The sequence below is a fragment of the Aphis gossypii genome, chromosome 2 (genome assembly GCF_020184175.1).
Source record: "Aphis gossypii isolate Hap1 chromosome 2, ASM2018417v2, whole genome shotgun sequence".
In the NCBI taxonomy this organism is placed as follows: domain Eukaryota; kingdom Metazoa; phylum Arthropoda; class Insecta; order Hemiptera; family Aphididae; genus Aphis; species Aphis gossypii.
This window is the reverse complement of record NC_065531.1, coordinates 2,653,112-2,675,330: the sequence shown is the minus strand read 5'-3', so window position 1 is coordinate 2,675,330 and position 22,219 is coordinate 2,653,112. Positions and strand designations below refer to the sequence as shown.

The following is a 22,219-nucleotide window of genomic DNA, read 5'->3' as shown; positions in this document are numbered from 1 at the left end:
ATCACTTAAACTATACTTGATATTATAAACGCAATTTATTATACTTACATAATATTAAAATAATAACATATAATACTAATTGATAAGTATAATATTAATTATATTTATGTAAATTATTATTAGGCATACTAATGTCGTACAAAAAATTATAATTTACTATTTTATTATATTGAAAAATAATAATTATAGACACAATAAATATCAAGAATATTCAGATTATAATATTATAATATAAAAATAGTGTTGTTCATCATCGGGGCTTGGTCATTCTGAGATACGAAGTGAAAAAGAATCCTATTCCAAGAAATACATTTAAACCACCAATAAACAAAAACTAAAAAAAAAAAAGTAATGTAATATTAAATATTATATAAATTATATTATAATAATAATGTATAATTAATTATAATATCAAGTTATACATTGTATTATGTAAACATAATATTTCTACTTTAACTTACCCGTCCGGGAATAGTAATATCCAGAAAATTAATTTGAACATAAAATGTTGTCATAAAAGCAGATATTAATAAAGATACAAATAAATTGAATCCATAAACAAGAGAAAAGGCATTGTTCTTCAATCGTTTCGCAATTTCGGAGCTTGATGAAAAAATAAATTATTTAGTAAAATTAGTTTAAAGATGAATACTTAACGAGTCAATCTTTAGAATTAATCATGATACCTAACTATTTTATTTGGTATTTTTAAGTATTCATAATGTAATGTATACTTACCAATTTGAAACAAATACCATTTGACTAAACATACCGTATAATATATACGATAAATATATAAAACACAAATGGTTGTAAAAATAACATGTCATCATAAGAATTCCCATGATAGAGCAGCAAACGGCAGTAAAGACATCGCCATAATAATTCCAATCAAATTTCAATTTTCCAATGATATAGGCACCCCATGCTCCTGAAAATACAAAAATTAAAAGTGAATAAAAAACAAATTAAAATAATAATTTTTGGGTAAATTTACAAAGGAGTAATGAAATACATATGAAGACGGTTTATATTTTAAGTTAAAATATTAAGTGAATACACTTTAAAACCTGTATAATACATCTACTGTTGGTAATATTAAATTCATTAATAATATTACTTGTTGTATTATATGAGAAGTGGCATAACATTATACTTACAAATATATTTATAAAACATTGATAGATATAATTATTGTTTATTAATTATCATTATTATTACTTTCTACTAGTTTCTCTACTCCATCACAATCATAGGTTTAAAGGAGTAGATATTTTTTTATCTACCTATATGTAATGTATTTATTAAAAACAAAAAATTGTAAATTCTCATTATTTATAAAGGTTACATTTAATGAAAATAAAACATTTTTATACTTTATTTTGTAGAAGAAAATATATACAAAAATGTAACAGTAAAAACCAAAATTTAAACACAACAAATAAAAATTTAATGTCCAATGAATAATTTACTCAAAAAAAAGTTAAACACAAGAAAATTTAAAAAAAAAATTATCTTACAATGAAATTGATACTTAATATAAAATGTTGTAAAAATATCAAGTATCTATTATTGTAATAAGATATCAAAAATTGTTCAAAGAAAAAAATTATTTTTAGCGTGATTAACAAATATTAAAACATTTGAATTGTTCGTAAAAAAATAATTTGGCTTCTCGGTAGAATTCTTTTTTTCATGTGTAAAACTATTAAAAAACCTTGTATTTATTTTTTAAATCATAAGTAGATCTAAGAATAAAAAATTGTATTTATTTCTAACGACAAAATAATTATAAATTTTCTTAACTTTTATGAATTTTGACAAAATTGTTTTTAAAAACATAGAGTGACTATTGATTTTCGATATTTTTTAATTAGGAATTAAAAACTAATGAAAATCTTTGCATTATAATTTTCAAGAATTTCTACCTAGCAAATAACTTTTAATCGACATTTATGTACAATCTACAAATAGCTTAAAAATAATCGAAATTTTTTGATAATTTTAAATAAAAGAAGTACCTACGATTATTCGTATTCAAGTTAAATCAAAAAAAAAAAAAATCAACATTGTTTAAAATTAAAAAGTTTACGGTTTTCTTTAATTTTTTGTTTTTTTTTTTTAATTATAAAAATAATAGGACATTTTTAAATTTCACCTCTTCAAATTACAAACTAGAACCAATTTTATAACCAAAACCACCTTTATTTTTGAAAACCAAAGCATTTTATCGACAACTTACAGTTAACTCATCTACAAAAAAAATAAATTATAGTAAAATCAATACATTTAACGTTCCCCTCAAGATCTAATAACAGAAAAACATCTACATAATTTTATGTTAATATAAATATTTAATGTTCTAATTTAAAGGAAATTGTATATTTAACAATAAATAACCATTTTTTCTAACGCTTTAATATTGATGTACTTAATTCAAAAAATTTTAATCGTAGAGAATTAAAACTTGTACGACAAAATCATACATTAATTATTATTAATTAATATACATAATGGATTTTTTTAAATACTTTACTGATTAAAACTATTCATACCACGATTCTAATCACACCGTTATTTAGGTTAAGATTTATTGACTAAAAAGTTTATAACATATAATATAATATAAAAATAAATAAATACAACTTATAATACAACATAATATGCAATGTTTTAGTTTTTGTTTGCTTTTTTTATATTAATAAATTATAAAAAACCATTCGAAATAGAGACTGACCCACTGTTTTTACATAGAATCTGTATGCAATAATTTATCATTGAATTCAAATTCAAAACATCTATTAAGTACGTAACTACCTAACGATTGTTCCTTCATAACACGAACGCACTACAATTTCTACTTGGTCCGTGAAACCGTAATAATATATATATTTTTTAAACTACTACAATATAATGTGTTATTTATTTAATTAATAAAAATAAAAAATTACAAACCAAACAAACTAAACATTGCATCCGCATATCCGTTTAACAAGACATCTTGATTACCTGGTTTACTGACAATGTACGAATACAATACATTCATGTTAATTAAAGTCTAAAATATAATAAAATATTAATTATAATATATCACTGTTATCGATTTACAAAGTAAAAAAATATATATAATTATTATATTATTTTTCTACATTGTATAAATACATACTTGAGCTAATAATATCATTATTATTATTACATCTACGATGCGGAAATGCGAAACAGTAATATTCTATTTTATTAATAATTGTGAGTAGGTATTGACTATAAATAATACCAATGTCGTTTTAATTCATACGAACGACAAAATATCGAGTACTAACAATTTTAAATAAAAAAATTTTACTATTTCTAAATGTAAAGTAAAATTAAATATAAATGCCTAGCTAAAATGGGCGGAGAACTACTGATAACAACTCATTTTAATAATAATACGAGTATTTATTATTAACTATTTGTATTTTATAATGTTGTTTTTGAATTATATTTATTAATTTAAACTAATTCTTGGTAAATCAATTTAGTAAATTAGTATATAATTACCTATATTAAAACAGTTTAATAATACAATCATTTTGATACCTGTGAATGTGATCCCATAGTGATCGCGTACAAAATGGACCTTTTTAGCACAACTGTATCCGAGTATGATTTTTTAAAGTTCGCCAATAATCCTTTTAAGTTATTTTCCATTGCAGTATTATTCTTAATAGATTGCATCATAACCTAGATAAAATTCTTTTACTAATTGTTACAGAATCTAGTCAGGCTCTCAGATATCATAATCTGGCGTGTTTTCCTTATGCTAATTTGTGTTTATTTTAAGAATATTTCATGATAACCTACAATATTTTTTTCACGAGTTTCCATTTTGTTTTTTAAGCCATTTTCGAGAAGTCTAGTATTTTCGTTAAGCACATTCGTCATTAGAAAAGAATGTCCTTTTTTCGTCGGAAGTAGACATGCACTTATTATAGATAAGAACATTGCTAAAAACAAGTAAAAGGATTTTCATTATAAACAAATATGTATTAAAGTATAAAAAGAGCAGTTAAAAGTTCATGTTACATAAATTTACTAATAACGATATTAATTTACGTGATAATATACACGAAACTTTATAAAAGTAAACCAAATGATATAATATATTTTCAAAACCCGAGAATATAATAAAACCATTCATCTTATCCTCTGCTATTTATCCGTAATATTCAGTATTCTGTGATTGTCTTATACTCGTACCTACATCAGCAAAAAACTACTACTATATATTTACAAACAATGTACTTGAGTAAATGAAAAATTATAACCTTTATACTTAAAGATAATAACAATTATAATAATACAGGGTCTTATAGGAAAACGAAAAAATATGAAATATCTACTAAACTCTCAAAGAAGTAAAAAAATATTTGCAAAATATTGTTTTATTGGAAATAGAAACTATATTATATTTCATAATGAGACTAAAGATTAAAAATCTCATGTCTTGAAATTATTGTCCGTTAAATAGTTTCAATTCGTACGTATCTATATACACTATACATTAATCTAACATTATCATTTTTTTAAATCGCCTTAATGCCAACTGAACGTTATGAACTGATCCATGTGATTAATACATGGCAGTTCATAATGTTAACAAAAATACCACGATCCATCTGTTCTATATTATATTCAAATTTTACCGTTTTCTTTGAGTACTCTATATTTATAGTCTCAACCCTAAATGCGTGCACTGAGCATTAAATTTAACGCTATAGTTGCAAGAAAGTAGAAAATCTATGCCAAGTTGCATAACAAATTGATTAATTTAATAGTTTAATAAAATTTAATGGATCAACCTCGGACATTAAATAATAATTAATTTGCTTTCTATTTAAAACGCATTTACATTTGTTAAATTTGTTTGTGATTATTTATACAACCCGGAACAAAATACATATACATTTTGTGTGTGTGTGTGTGTGTGTGTGTGTGTGTGTGTGTACACCTACTAAATCATTAAATTTATTATAAAATACTTCACACATGTTTTTCTATTTTAAAAAAATTCCCTTAAATACAATTTTTTTTTTTTTTTTTTTTTAATAAAAATATAACTTCGTTGAATGACAATGTCATACTAAATTATACCAAGGCAACATAACATTAAGATTATCCAAATATAATAAAGGGTAAGATAATAAAACATTTTATCAAAATTATCAATTTGTTCAAATTGTTTAGTATTTTATACTGCATAGGTATTAACTATTAGGTATAGACTATAGATAGTATGATAGTATAAGATACTGTATTATAATTGTGACGCTTCCAATATTCCTAAATTATATTAAATAATATCGGCATTTCCAACATTCACCAACATCGTTTCATAAATTATAAATATCAAAATTTACTAATGAATGTTTACTAACATCACAAATTCAATCAATATGCCATCATTCACCAATGACTTTGGTGTACGACGACATTACCCGGTGACTGTCAGAATTCACCAATTGCGAAAATGCACAGTAACATAATATATATTGGCAGCGGACGTTACTTATATTATATAATATAATAGTATACTACATGTCTACATATTAAATATACCTATAATATTTTTCATGGCACGCTCGAAAAAAAAAATGTAATTTTTTACACGTAGCGTTCAAATAATTTGACTCTAACATTACTTGTATAATAATATAAAAATACATTAAAACATGAATTTAACTTAATAAAACGGTTCAAAACTAAAGACTAATAATAACCTACCGGCTGCACTGCAATAAGGTAGAATTGTATAAGTTCCTCCGGTGATACTAACAATTATTTGAGAAAATATAGAACCACAAAAAATGCCAAGCTGTAAGCTGACCGAGACAATGCTGGTCGCCTTTTGATACTGTTGTCTGTCACTAATTTGGCTGAACAAATAGCTAAAACCTATTATGTAGGCGTTCGACGCTGCATTTATTGCAGCCGTTCCTAGCTATAATATAAGCATAGAAGTAGTATAGTTAGTGTTCTCATCAGTGAAAAATAATGACAAATGTCGTTAAACAGATAAAACTATATTTTTGTTGTATTATCTTTTGCCACATACTATAATACATCCATGTAGGACGTAAGACGTAAGTGTTATTTTATAATATAATTTATAAGTACTAACTCGCAACTGTGTCAAACTCGGAAAATCTGCCATCAGGGTATAGCCAATAAATGAGCAACCTGTTAAGACTATGATTGCCGGCTTGTAAAAGTATTCAGTAATGGTTAGCATTATTACAATTGCAATGAGAGCTGAATACGATCTGATTGACTCCATCGTGTTAGCCACCTAACAAATAAGATTGTACGATAATTAGTATCATTGTATAATACGCAAGCATGTATAACAATCAACAGTAAATAGACAATATTAAAAGCAAAGCGGTATTTAACAAATTTATTAATATAAAATATATGAAGTTCCTTTGATTTTTATGGTATTATTTAGGTAGGTGTAATATACATTAGGTATATTAAACCATTAAGGTATACTATACATCTAATTTTACTGAACTGTATTATAAATGTTTGACTATATGTTTAAATTATTTATTTATATTTAAACGGGTGTTACCATTATTAAATTTATGTTACAATATATGTATTTAAACTAGATTGTTTTTAACATAAAATAATTGGTAAAAAAAAAAACGAAATAACAACATTTTAAGGAAATATAAAATTGGGATTCGTATTGGCATTTAACATAAAAAATTATCAAGTTTTGAATCAGAAGTTGTTCTCATTATAAACAATATAAACCCGAGTAATTTAAAAGCTCTACAACAAATCATTTCAATATGAATCCTTTCTTTATTTCCAATCATGTTTTATAATATTTGTTTTCCTACTAAACGAACTTTGATGTTATATTATTATCCATTAATTTCACATTATATAATATTACCTACTATACATAAGCAAAATTAAAACCAATTATAAATATTATAATAGTAAATTAATCAATTAATATATTCAATTAATAGGTATTAATCCCAACACCTTTAGGTTATCTATATGATAATACTATGTTAGGTATACAAAAACAAACTATGTGAGCCAAACAATTAAATTAAATAGTTAAGTATACTTATAATAATGTAAATATTGGAAGAATATTTATTAGTTTCTAAATTAATGAAAACTGACTAACAGGAAAGATCGTTAAATATTTAATAAGTATAGTAGGTTCCTAATAAATATCCCATTATCTAATAGATAATTTTTACAAGGTTTTCAAATGTTATAATAAACTATAGCATTTATCATTTTTATAATTTGTCTACATTAAAATATTTATAATGAGTAATTAATTTTTCAAATATTTTATTCAATAATTTCAATAACGAGAGTTGAAAATATGTACCTATTATTTTTATTTTTTTATCACTGCTGTCTATTAATATACAAAATTATTTTTTATATAATTTGAATTGTATAAATAATGTGTTGTAAAAAGGATTTAATTGCCTCATTATTGTGTGATCATAAGTCGTTGTCGTTCAGTCATGACTGTTTAATTATAATAATTAATAATTGGGAATTATTTGTTACACTGTTATACACAAAAATAAGTATGAATTACCTATTAAAACATAATTTAATATAATAATCCAACTATGAAGTATATACTCCCCCTAATCCATATTTAATATAATAACGAATATATTCAAATTCCAAACTCAGGAATTTTTAAATATACTTAAAGATCATATTTACAAATTGTTGACATTTTTAGTATTACTTAAAAAGGGTCCTGTGGCCATAAAAGCTACTGTTTTTCAAATGAAACCGCTCTTTTTATAATGTAAACTATTAACAGATGCTAATAGTTTGTATTAAATTTAAGTGAACAATTTTTTTTTTTTAATTTTGAGGTACCTCAATTCAAAGTTTAAACGGCTAGTTTTTCAAATGTTAAATATTTATATTAAGAATAAAAGTCCTTGAAAATAGTTTTATGAAAGTATAAAATAGATGTAATATTGAATCTAGTATTATTATTATACTTGAACAATTTTAAATATTATAAATATTGTTATAGATTAAGAGGACGCTTTACCCGTTTTTGTTGTCTCCGTTTTACAAACGTGCAACATAATAACAGTTTCACATGAGCAAGGACAATTCAGGTTGTAACCCAAGGCAACCAAATTTTCACACTAGAAAGAGGAGACTTGGACGCGCAACATTTTTACTTTTTCGACATCAAAAATACAAAAAGAGTTATTCAAGTTTTACATAAAAATAATGGTTTTTAAATGAAAATAACTTTTTTTTGTATTAGTGATATCGAAAAATTAAAAATGATATTCCTTTTTATTCTTTGAAAATTTGGATCACAACTTTAAGAGCTGTTACTCACGTGAAACAATTTTTTTTTATGTTCTACGTTTATAAAATAGTGACAACACACGTGCGTGAAGCGTTCTCTATAATCTCTTAATATAATTGCTAAAATGTTCAAAGTACTATAACCTTTCTATATTCAAGCGCAGTTGGGTTAGATTATCATTTATGGATACACAATGTTAAATAACTCAAAAACTACTAGTTCGAATTTTGATATTTATTTATACGTCAGTAATCATTTGAAAAATATAAGTTTTTATTTCCCCGGAACACTTTTAAAGATTTCTAAGAATCTCAAAATTTAAAAATTCCAAAAATTATATTTTGAATAACTGCCTTATTGAAAAAGAAAACGGATTGTGCATGCTTGCTGAATCATCCATTATAGTCTAATTCAATAGTTAATAAAAAGTTGCATTTCCATTACCAATAGGTTATACTAAACTAATAGAAACCTGAGTGTAATAACGGGCTACGAATGTATGCAAAAATGTAATTTTTATAAAAATTATTATTACCTACAACTGTGAATAAATAAATAATAAAATATTGTAATATATCTATTACATTAATCGAATAAAAATGAATATAGTCTTATAATACGAATACCTACATAATGCATTCATGAATATTATGTCCAGAGTTAAGAATTAAATTATATTTTTTCTAGTTCTATGATATTTGTTTGACAAATTTGTAACGACATATTTTACTATTTTTATAGTCTTCAATTTAAGTTTAATTTCGTCTTAGCCGTTCCACATTTTTTGTATCACGAGGTGTTTTTAAAATATTGATACTTATAATTTAATTAGATTAATTTTTAATTTGACAAAGGTAATAATATATACTTTTTGTATAATAACACTATTGAAAATCGTTTGAGGATAAATCGTTATCGTTACACGATTTTGTAAAAATTTTAAATTCAAACGCTCATAACATTTTTCCAATAATGAAGCTTCGAGTTTTCTCCAAAGCCATTTAAAGGAAAACTTGTTAAATTGTTAACCTTAGATATAAATAAAAAATTTTATGAATTTTTACTACAAAATAACTTGCAAATTTTCGCGATTTCGACATGTTTCGTAAAAATTTGAACTTTAAACGCTTATAAAAAAAAAATTGTGAATAACGATTATTTTTTTTTTTTAACTAGTTACAATAAGAAAAACCTATAAGAAACCTTGTATTACAATTTCAAGTTTTTTTTGGCATTCAACATTTTTTATCGACATTTAAAAAAAAAAAAAACTTAGAAAAATCGAAAAATTTCAGTGATCTATAAAAAGCTCAAAAAAACCAAAATATTTAAAAAATTTAACTGTATATAGACAACACTAATATAAACATATGGTGAAAATTTCAAGTACTTACAGATGTTCGTTTTTGAGTTACCACCATATAAAAAACCATCCCCAAAGTTGTTTGAAATTGAATCATTATTTCGACAAGTTACGCTGTACACTCTACACCAGAGATTCCCAACCAGGGTGCCGCGAAATTTATTTAAAATTCCGCGAAATTGTTTAAAATATATTTTTTATTACATTATTTATGCAATAATAATTAAAAATAAAAATATATAGTTAATTTTCAATGTAAAAATTTGTTTTATAAAATACAATATGTGTTTATACTATAATATACCTATAATCTACATATCTTACTATTTGTTTTATATACATATGCACTGCTAAATAAAACCGAAATAGTCGATAAGATGCCTACGGATTTTTAGAAAATGACTAAGGGTGCCGTGAGTCAAAAAAGGTTGGGAACCTCTGCTCTACACAGACACAAAAAAAAACACATCATTGTAAAATCAATACATTATCATCACTTCGTTCAGAATCTAAAACATTATTTGAGAAAATACGTATTACGTAATAACATTTTTAATTACTTTTAAAATATTATTATCTAGGTATGTATATTATTAATAAATTTTTATTGTTTTACAATGAAACAATTTAAACAATTTTTAAAATGAATTTAATTTAATTAAAAATTAAAAATTAATTATTTAATTATTTTTTTTTTATATATAGGTATAATTTGAATTTTAAATCAAATTTTATTGTTTTATACTTTTATCACAGAAAGATGTTATTAGATTTTGAATATATAAATTTATAAAATATAATATTATGATACTATATTTGTAAGTAAACTATATTATTATAATAAATAAATACTAATATTAGGTATAATAAATGCAATACTTTCGGAAAAATTGTATCAATCTCTATACTGTAATAATAAATTACCCTGCAATAGCTATATCAAAACAACATATTATACCTACTCTATAGCTCTATTCAGTGTGTATTTGTATTATCTATGTTTAAATAACTAGTTTTTTTGTGATATCTACAGTTCTATCAATAGGTATTTTTTAAAACCAGTAAATTGTGTTAATGATCTCTGCATAACTTATAATATGTATGTATGGTTGATGATGTAATGTACTTTGATTAATATTTAATATTGCGAATTAGTATTTCTTGGACTACCTATATATTAATCACTAATGTTTAATTAAGAATTTGATTTGGATCATAATAATTATACATCACTATACAGCATTATTATCATATTATTACAGTCAGAAATAATTAGAGTTAATAAATTGAGTATAGAGTATAGACTTAAATATACAATTAACCATATGTTTTAAATAATTAATTTATTATTTAGGTAGGTACTTAAATGCTGTACTATTACTAATTACTTATAACATGTTAGAACTTAATAGGTAAGTATTTAGGTACCTACCGAAAAATCAAACAAGTATAATATTACAATTTACAGTCAATTTTCGTCGTTATTGTAAGTTTCAATTTTAATAAAACCCACAAGTTAAAATGTATAATATATATAAATAATAATAATTACCTCTGAAAGCGAAACGTTTCCATCTGGTCCAGTAAGATAAGCTGTTAAATATGTTTCAAGAGGTCGTATTTCAAAAAAAAACATACATATCGCAACATTATACGTAATTATTTTCCAGCTTTCCATCGCTAAAAAAGTTAAAAAAAATTATTATAATAAACTCATAACCTAATATACTTATTGTACCGTTATCGGGCAACTATGTACCCACTGGATGCTTTTACTTCAAACGACTTCAGTACCTAAGTAGCTGGTAAGTAGATATAGATAGATAATATTAATTTGAATAGATCTTAGATAGGTATCATACCGATTGAAATTTAAATTAACAAGTTGCTTGTAATAAATCACCCAGTGAAATGAATCATATTTACTGTGTAGGTACAGCAGGTAGGTACCTATCTAGTATTTAGTAACATAAATATTGAATAACGACCTGGTACAATGAAATATGAATTATGATAACATGTTTTTTTTTTTTAATAAAATAATAATATAGTACTAATATATAATATTATATTTTACACAGATAAACTTACAAAGTTTATTGAGTAATGAGGTGGGTATGTTACCGACAACCAATCATTGATAATTAACAGATTATGAAGAATTGAAATAAGTAATTTATCTATCATCTATACATGATAATTTTTAAGCGACTGTTAATACCCGTTAAATGCCAATTTCTGCGGATGGGTTAATTTTGTTTCATTGGACAGGTTTTTTTAATTCAAAACAGAGCGATGAGTGTAAGTACTGATAACCATACCTATGACGTGTTTCTTTTTGTTTTGTGTGTAAACGCAATAATTCATAAGTAGTAGAAATATACTTTGATCATCAACTTTAAGGGTATTTTATGATAGCAAATTGGATCTAGTCGGTAAGTATAGAGAGATAAAAATTGGAAATTCCTTGTACCTACTATTTTTAGGGAAAAGGCAAAATTAATTTTAAAAAAAATTATGCAAAATCAATTTTGTTTTTCACACATCCATAAAATTGCAAAAATAATAAATTCAATTAATGCTTAAAAATTATTTTGACATGAATAATTTATGCCTTATGGCTGAGGGTCGTTCTGTTAATTTGTGCGATACCGAGAATGTTACCAGTCGAGAAGGTTATTGTTTATAGCAACCGGTTGCTGTGTAAAAATTTTTAAAAAAAAGCGGGTATAAGTGGGTACCGCTCTGCTGTACATTAGGTGCCGTGCGTGGATCACTATTATATATTATAGGAGTGTTAAATTTGAATCCAATGATATTTATCATTGTATACAAAAACGATTCTGAACGAAGATGATTTGCCAACCTAGGATATAATTTCCAGTGGTTGGTGAAAAAGTTGGTTTATGTTTTAATGGTCTGAATACACCAAAATTTAAGTTATTTCATAATTATTATAAGTTAAACTTATGGAAAATCTAGTATTGAATTTTCAACTCTTAGAGTCTTAGCTACTTATACAAACATTTTTATGAATTATACCTACAAAATAATTTGCAAATATTCATGGTTTTGACGAATTTTTGTCAATAATTGAACTTAAAATGCTAATAAGAAAAAACTGTGCCTCTGTATACTTATAATTTTTTTAATCACTATAAGAATAACTTATAAGGAACTTTGTATTAATTTCACAAGTTTTTTTAGTCATCCAACATTTTTTTATCGATACTTCAAAAAAAAAAATTCTCATAAAAATCGAAAATGTCAGTGGTCTATAAATAACTCAAAAAAATTCAAAATTTTTTTAAAATTTAACTGTATATAGATAACACTAACATAAACATTTGGTGAAAATATCAAGTATTTACAGTCATTAGTTTTTGAATTACAACCATATAAAAAAATCAATTTGGTCGAAAACTGGTTTTGCGTAAAAATTCCCGTTTTTCCGTTATTTATTTTCTGTTTTTCTCGAATTTTTTGAAAACTGTTGGAAAATGTTTACTTTTTAACTTTATATATAATGCACCAAGGATATTCACTTATCCATCAGAAACCACCCCCGAAGTTTGAAATTGAAGCATTATTTCGACTAGTTGCTGTACACAGACACAAAAAAAACACACATCATTGTAAAATCAACACATTCATCACTTCGTTCAGAATCTAATAATATATTCACTGTAAATAAATTAAATTAAGCAAAAATTTCCCGTTTTTCCGTTATTTTTTTTTTTTTTGTTTTTCTAGATTTTTTTGAAAACTGTAGGAAAATGTTTACTTTTTACCTCTATAATGCACCAAGGATATTCACTTTGCCATCAGAAACTATCCCCAAAGTTTGAAATTGAAGCATTATTTCGATTAGTTATGTTGTACACAGACACAAAAACAAAAAACAAAAAACACACATCACTTAAAATAATATATATAGGTAAATAATGCTTTAATTTCAAAATTTATAAATGTTTATGTTAGTGTTATCTATATACAGTTAAATTTCAAAAAAATTTTGAATTTTTTTGAGTTATTTATAGACCACTGACATTTTCGATTTTTATAAGAATTTTTTTTTGAAGTGTCGATAAAAAAATGTTGGATGACCAAAAAAACTTGTAAATTTAATACAAGGTTCCTTTTGAGTTGTTCTTATTCTAGCTAAAAAAAATTAATAAATACATTTTTTTATAAGCGTTTATAGTTCAAATGTGTACGAAATATGTCGAAATCACGAAAAACTGCAAATAATTTTGAACTTGAAAAATCATAAAAATTTTTATGATTATAATTTATAACTAAGAATTAAAAATACAACACTAAGTTTTCCTTCAAATAGCTATAGAGAAAACTTGAAGCATCATTACAGGAAAAATTTTAAGTGTATTTGAATTTTAAGTTTTTACGGAATAATGTAACAGTAACGATTTATCCTTAAACGATTTTAAATATTTGTTATTATTCAAAAAGTATAAGTCGTAGATACTTAAAAATTTCAACAGTTATTTAGATTGGCATTTTCTTTACATGATTTAATTTTCAAAATATTTTGACTTTTTTGAGCTATTTACCTATAGACAACTGAAATTTTCAATTTTTCTGAAAATTTTTTTTTGAAGTGTGGATAAAATTTTTTTGGCCCAATCAAAACTCTTGAAAATTTAATACAAAGTTCCTTATAAGTTATTCTTATAGTGATTAAAAAAATATAAGAATACATAGGCACAGTTTTTTCTTATTAGCATTTTAAGTTCAAGTATTGACAAAAATTCGTCAAAACCATGAATATTTGCAAATTATTTTGTAGGTATAATTCATAAAAATGTTTGTATAAGTAGCTAAGAGTTGAAAATTCAATACTAGATTTTCCATAAGTTTAGCTTATAATAATTATGAAATAACTTAAATTTTGGTTTATTTAGGCCATTAATTTATTTAGACCACTTTTTTCACCAACCATTCGAAAGGATATCCTAGGCTGACAAATTATCTTCGTTCAGAATCGTTTTTCGTATACAATGATACCTATCATTGGATTCAAATTTAACGCTCTAATAATATATAATAGTGATGCACATGGTACCTAATGTATAGCAGAGCGGTACCCACTTACCTACTTTTTTATTTTATGTATTCTAGGCCACAATAATAAGGGAATAAATAAATAGCCTAAATTGTTAAGTATATTACAAAATTAATTTAAAAGAAATTAATATACAAACATATAACATAAAATACAAATAAATATTTAATGCTTAAGTACTCTCTAAAGATTGTAAAAGAAATAATTCAAAAACCAAGTGAAATAAAAAAACAATAGGAAATATGAAATGGGTTTTAATAGACTGATAATTATTGGGCTTAACCATATATCATTAATACATAGTAACTGGATGGCAAAAGCTAAAAAGTGAACCACTTATGTCAACAAAGTAACAACCAACAGTAAAACCATATTTTATTAGAATTAAAATTTATCAAAACCTATAAGAAACAACATGAAAAATATAATATAATAGGCATCTAAACTAATAAACTACATGAAATTTTGAAACTTCAAAAAACACTAAACAATCATCAATTTAAAATTTAAGAAAAAAAATTGTTATGTTAGCAGTATATAATAAGATAAGTAGTAATATTCATTATACCTAATAATTAGTTATTGAAGCTAAATAAAATTAAATAAAAAATACAATCTATTATCTTCAACTATTAACTTATGCCAGGTATTAAAATTATGTACCCATACACATTTTTTATGATTCTTATATCTTACATCTTGTTAGTTTTTTTTTAGAAAAATGATTTAAGTACTCCAGATCATTTATTAATTAAAAAATACATTTAAAATAATTTTTTACTAATAATAACTATAAACAATACCTGAGGTAATGATGTATAACAATAATTTGTGGCTTTTTATAATTTTATTTTCATAACTCTGTGTACTTATGAATTCATATCAACCATTAATAACTATTAAAAATATCTGAGTTAATGTATAACAATAAACGTCTTAATAATAAATATCAGTCGGCATATATTTTTTTTCTTTTTGATCATCAAAAAAATATACAACCAAAAACACAATTCCAAGGATACTGTACAAACCACCAATGAACAAAAACTAAAACATAATAATAACATACATACAATAATTTTACATTAATTTAGTAAAATATTGTATTTTTAACTTACTCTTCCGGGAACAGTAATTTCTAAAAAATTAAATTGAACAAAAAAAAATGTCATAATAGCTGACATAACTAAAGAACCTAATAAATTAAACCCTATTACAAGGGAATAACATTGACTTTTTAGATGATTTGCTATTTCAGATCTAAATACAAAAAAAAAAAAAAACACAAACAAATTAAACAAAAATGAATAACATTTTACAGAAATTATATTAAGCAATTATATAGTACATTCACTCAAGACTTTTTTAATTAAAATCACCAAAACTGATATTTTTAATATTTTATGTTTGAATTTAAACTTTAAAAAACATAATAAATTGACTATAAAATATACTTTAAGTTGAATTTGATACTTAGATTACTTATGTACCTATTCAAATAATTGGGCAAATTACTTTTTCTGGAATAACTTAATTACTTCTAAAATACAGAAAAAAAAATGATCAAATTAAATAATAATAAATGCTTAATTTCCTTAATGTAATCTTTGTTATTCGCCTCAATTAATGTGACATAGTTATATAACCATTTATAGGATAATTTTTAAAGTTATTAAAATGTATACTCACAAGGTTATTACTAATATTGCTTCACTAACTAGACCATATAATATGTATGACAAATATATTAATTGTATATGTTCATAAAAGTAACATGATATCATGAAAACACCCATCAAAGTAGAACAAAATGAAGTAAATATATCACCATAATAATTCCAATCCAATTGCACTTTACCAATAAGATATGCACCCAAAGCTCCTAAGATATAAATGTATTAATAAATAATAATTAGTAACAATGTCTATTGTAACATATTTGTTTAATAAATATTAAAATATGTATGGCGAAATAAGTAATCAAATACCAATTACTATTTTATATATTATTTATTTCAATTAGTTCAATTTTGAAAAATTGTATACATTTTAATTATTATATTTTGTTTAAAATTTATCAATTTCAGCCGTTTTAGATTACTTGTAAATTTTATAAGATATTTTACATACTTATACAGTGCTGACAATTTTTTTACAGAGTCATTGCTTTTAAAAATGTAGTACTAATCAAATCAAATCTATAAAATTAATATTCCAGGATTTAACTGTATAGACAGAATCAAAAGGTCTTTTAATCAGATATACAATTTAAAATAAAAATAATTAGTAAATAGTAATTGATTATTACATTTGAAAATACTAACCACACAATGTGACCATTGACTCAGCAAATCCATTTGACAAAACATCATTATTACCATATTTATTGACAACATATGAGTACAATACGTTCATATTATTTAAAACCTATAAGAATAAAAAATTAAGATATCATCTTAATTGCTACCGAAATAATGGGTAGATTATAACATATTTTAGATAGGTTGTCATTTATAAACTGATCAAGAAAATATTATAATTATATAAAAAAAAAAATTATTCTAAACCATAATATATTATTATTAATGTTAGTATATAACAACATAATTATTTTTTTATGGTGGTGGTAAAAGGTAAACTAAATAACATTATTACATAATGTACTGGTATAAATTATCTTTCTAGATACTAGTCAAATTTATTTTTTTAAATAAACATAATAACAAATAATTATAAGCCATACCATCTCCTATTTCAACCCCTTACAGCCTTTTTTAGTATTAAAAAGTAACCTATGTCCTTTCTCAGTGTCTAAACTATCTATGTACCGAATTTCATTTAAATCGGTTCAGTAATTTCGGAGCTGATTCAATACAAACAAATAATCAAATCTTTCCTCTTTATAAATTATTATAGTGTAGATAAGTACCTGAAAATATGCTGCCATGCCAAATATATACCAAAGTGATTTTTTCAAAATAACTGTTTTGAAGAATGAAGTTTTAAAATCCAGCCAGATTTGTTTCAAAACAATTATTATCTTATACTCTGTATCTACCCTGGTATTAAAATCTAAACAAGTCATAAATATTTAGTTATGTTATTGTATACATTTGTATGTAATTTATTTAGAAGTTATGGTTTTTAATTTTTTATGATTACCTACTATGTTTTATTTTATGAGAGTCAGATGTAATTTGTTCACTGGTTTTGAGAAGTGTAGTCTTTTCATTTGGTAAATATATCTCCAAAGAATTCCTTTTATTAATAGGAGGAAATAAAAAAGCCCAAATTGTAGCCAATAACATAGCTGAAAAAATAAATTGATTTAAGTCATTAATTGAAGTTACATTGACATATTAAATAAAATATCTGATAACGAATAATTTAATGCTGAGTTTATAAAAACTTACTACAAAGGTTGTAATTTTATATTATTACATAAATGCTTGTCTAAAATTTTATTCAAGTTAAATACCTAACACAATTTTATGTTTTAGTTTTTTTAATTATTATGACAGGAAAATTTAAAGGTAATTAATTTGATCATAAAACTGAGAATTCAATATATTTATTATGATTTATAATTTTATAAGTTATCTAAATTAGATTTTGAATAAATAGAAAAATAATTTGCTCAGAATAAAACTATACTATGTACACAGAATAGATTAGGTTAGTAGTAATCTATTCTATGGTATATATTCAAAGTGATACTTATCTAATCATAAGAAAATAAGTAATCGGATAACCAATATTTAAAATAATTTACCTAATTTATTTGTATCACCTATATTATTCATATAAAAATATGTTGTATATTTGTAAAAAAAAAATGACAATGATTAATTTGTATAGAATTAATATTTGTTATATTATCATAGAATTAAGTGTATATTATGATAATATTATTTAAATAACAATAATTTAACAATAGGAAATTGAGTGGAGTTTTTTACATGAACTAACAGAACACAATATATTGTTAAATACTAACCAAATGCATTACAGTATGGAAGTGCTGTGTAAATTCCTCCACTTGAGCTGACTATAATTTGTCCAGAGACATCTCCAAAAAATTTTCCTAGTTCCAAACCAACAGCTGCTATGCTGGCAGACTTTTGGAAATGCTTTCTGTCTTTGATATGAGCAAATAAATAACATGATGCTACATTTGTGACACAGTATCTTGCTCCGTAGAAGACCATTGACACCTGAAATTTTATACAAAATACAAATACCTACTCATAAACATGCATAAATCTTGGTCATAGGGTATGCAAATGATAAAAATATATGCTCCCTATATAAATATCCCTAAACCAATGATTCCCAAACTATACACTATGGTGTCCTAAGGGCACTGTGATTCATAAAAAATTAACTGTAATTTATGATAATTTTTTTTTGGTTAATTTTAAATTATACCTTAAAAATAGTTATTTTGTGTATTCTGATTTGAACCCTTTAACATTCGCATACATTTAGATGAAATTATAGACACTACTCCTCAAAATCGGTGTTAATTAGTATAAACAAAGAGTAGGCTATCAATATTGTTGTTAACAAGATTTTAGAGCACCTCAAACAGCTAAAAATTTGTTTGAGCAATACTTTCATGGGGCTTACAATGCCATTACCCTAAATGAATATTCTGATAGAGCATTGTCTTTAAAATATTTATGAGAACCATTATTATTATTAATGCTGTTTAATATAAAGTATAAACATATTTTTATAAAAATGTTTATTGAAGAGAATATAATGTCACATATCGATTGTACCTACACGTATATTATATTATTCTTCTAAAAGTGTTATTTCGGTACTGTGGTTATTTGTCATCAATAAAAAGTATAAGCCCAGCTCGTGGAATTAAGAAATGTATGCCTATGCAGTATGCAAATACTATGGTACATTATTATAATAGAAATGTTTTTAATATTAGTACTAACTTTCAATTTTGTTAGGCTTGGTGAACCCATCATGAGAATATAACTGATACATAAGCATAATGTTAAGAATATGACCACAGTCTTGTATAGAAGATAGTCTGAGATGATTAACATTATCAGCGTTGCTATAAGAGAAGAGTATGATCTTAAAGATTCCATCGAGTTAGCCGCCTGTAACATAACAAATTCAGATTATAAAACTCTCAAACATGAGTCAATTATAAAAAAAGTTACATGTCACTCAATAATAAATAATTCATAAAATCATAAAAATATAGAAATCTACCTATATGAAAAATTAATCCACTCAATACAATTTCAATAATAAAACAATTAGGTTACCTATATGCTGTAAATTATTACACAAGTATTATTAATTTTATAAAATAATATGTAAACGACATTTTTTATAATCACAAACCGTTCAAAGTAATTGACGCTCATACAAAAATCATAGTTATTACAACTTACCTAATAATATGGTCATGTAATTTTTATTTAAACAAAAAAACGGTACTTGTGCATTATCGCGACTACCGTCGCCTCGTCGCTACTACCTCGATGACTCGATGTCGAACACATGGCGTGCAATGCACGTCTGTTTAATGCATGTATAATAATACAAAACTATCCAAAGCTAATGTCAATGTATTTATTGATACTGTTGTTGGCAAAATTAAAAAACTACTATTTTTATTGATAAAATTTTTTTCATAAAACAATAATTTAAAAAAAATACTAGGTACCTCTGAAAGAGAAATTTTTCCATTTGGTCCAGTGAGATAAGCTGTTAAATATGGTTCTAATGGCCGTGTTTCTACTAAAAACATAAAAATGGCAACCACATATGTAATTTTCTTCCAACTTTCCATGACTGTAAAACATAAGTGCAAACATTATTATAAGCCAATAATTAATAATTTTTCATTTCATAAGTATTAACAATACAAATATTTATACATATAGTTACCTAAATCTATATTCAGGCGCTAAGAGTAGTACTAATAGTGGAGTATAATATTTTTATAATTAATGACTACAAAATTATTATTATTAAATTACTTATAGGTACTGAACTTTTGTACATTATTTTTAGTTTAGTAGTTTTACTGAAATCTTATAATTTTAACTGTGACTTGTGAGTACACAAACAATTTTAAATAATTAAAAACAATACCAAGTAAGTCAATATCAACCAGAAATTAAATTAGGTATTTAAATATGTTAACAAAAAAATGACCTAAGAAGTAAGAACGAAGAAGTGAACTGATACCCATGCGGCCATGCATTCATATAGAACTAATTCATAGTAACCCCTTTTTAATAGATAAAAAAAAAATACATACCTATTATTAAAAAAATAATTATAAGCATCTAACTTAAACCTATATAATATTATTTATTTATTTTAATTAACAATTAATTATTAAATAGCATTCTGTTACGTATATTCATTAGGTATTTAATCTATACTACTACCTATCCATCTATTCCATCTAAGTATAGGAAGGACATAAAGCCATAAAGGTAATATAATATTATTATTACATAATAACATAAACATTACATAATTCCTGTAATCATATTACATATAGGTAGGTTCTCTAATTTTGTATATTTTCGTGAATAATAATATAATATTATTTTAAAAACTAAAAATATATTTCCCAGACAGTACCAACAGGCCACAGGGTAATCTTATCTCCGTTTATAATATCATGCTTAGATTATGTACATGCCATCCCATCGTGTAAGCACCTACATGATTAATTATGAGATCACGAGTAACAACTAACAATCACGATTTAAAATCGTGGTAACAACATACAAACATAAACATACTTGTAATTTGCTTGTATTTGGATCTCGAAACGTGTATTGAAATAATATTCACTTGAAAATATAACATGTTTTTTTTACGTCTTACTTGCTTGGCATAAGCGGATAAAATTCAAATGCCATTTAATGGTCACATTCGTAGGCCGTAAGATTTGTTTTATCCATGAAAACACATATTTTTAGACGTTTCAACCGTCTGGTGTGGCTTGATTACGTTTTTTTGGGGGGCCTAAGCCGTCCCTCCCAATATCCGCCTATGTTACTTGGATCATAATATTAACTATACCCAGCGGTTCAAGAGGAATAGGCAAATCCACAATAACACAGGAATACCTATCCTCCAAGACTAAATAAAAATCCAATTAAAAAATGCCTACACTAATCTCAAACCGTATAGTTTCACTGTTTTTCACGCCACTGATATGCGGACACGTTTTAAATCTGATAAATAAAAATATATATTTATATATTAAATATTTAAATAAATAATAAACTATATAGTAGAACATTATTTGATTAGAAGAATGTATGCACATCTGTAGTATTGTACAATTACTTATTCAGTTAACTGATAATTATATTTAAATTAAATCTGTAATTAATAA

At 24.2% G+C, this 22,219-nt stretch overlaps 2 protein-coding genes across 6 annotated transcripts; both read right to left on the bottom strand.

Moving 5' to 3' along the window:
• Window positions 1-79: 79 nt before the first annotated feature.
• Window positions 80-11,663, bottom strand: LOC114123704 (uncharacterized). 2 transcript variants are annotated; one of them, XM_050200754.1, is made up of 10 exons: window positions 11,476-11,663; window positions 11,290-11,417; window positions 6,161-6,328; window positions 5,764-5,980; window positions 3,844-3,986; window positions 3,580-3,723; window positions 2,956-3,058; window positions 739-931; window positions 462-603; window positions 80-334 (listed from the first exon to the last, which is right to left on the bottom strand). In XM_050200754.1, exons 2-10 carry the CDS (start codon window positions 11,413-11,415, stop codon window positions 251-253), a joined length of 1,320 nt encoding a protein of 439 aa, XP_050056711.1. In that variant the 5' UTR covers window positions 11,416-11,417; window positions 11,476-11,663; the 3' UTR covers window positions 80-250. The 2 variants fall into 2 exon arrangements, with proteins under 2 accessions (XP_050056711.1, XP_050056712.1); XM_050200755.1 differs by having other exon boundaries at window positions 11,501-11,649.
• On the bottom strand, window positions 11,588-22,046 carry LOC126550016 (thiamine transporter 1-like). 4 transcript variants are annotated; one of them, XM_050200750.1, is made up of 11 exons: window positions 21,618-22,046; window positions 20,522-20,649; window positions 19,776-19,946; window positions 18,818-19,034; window positions 17,987-18,130; window positions 17,750-17,892; window positions 17,145-17,247; window positions 16,510-16,702; window positions 15,939-16,080; window positions 15,624-15,867; window positions 11,588-11,725 (listed from the first exon to the last, which is right to left on the bottom strand). In XM_050200750.1, exons 1-10 carry the CDS (start codon window positions 21,682-21,684, stop codon window positions 15,757-15,759), a joined length of 1,419 nt encoding a protein of 472 aa, XP_050056707.1. In that variant the 5' UTR covers window positions 21,685-22,046; the 3' UTR covers window positions 11,588-11,725; window positions 15,624-15,756. The 4 variants fall into 4 exon arrangements, with proteins under 4 accessions (XP_050056707.1, XP_050056708.1, XP_050056709.1 ...); XM_050200751.1 differs by lacking the exon at window positions 21,618-22,046 and adding an exon at window positions 21,122-21,503; XM_050200752.1 differs by lacking the exon at window positions 21,618-22,046 and adding an exon at window positions 20,746-21,063.
• Window positions 22,047-22,219: the final 173 nt, after the last annotated feature.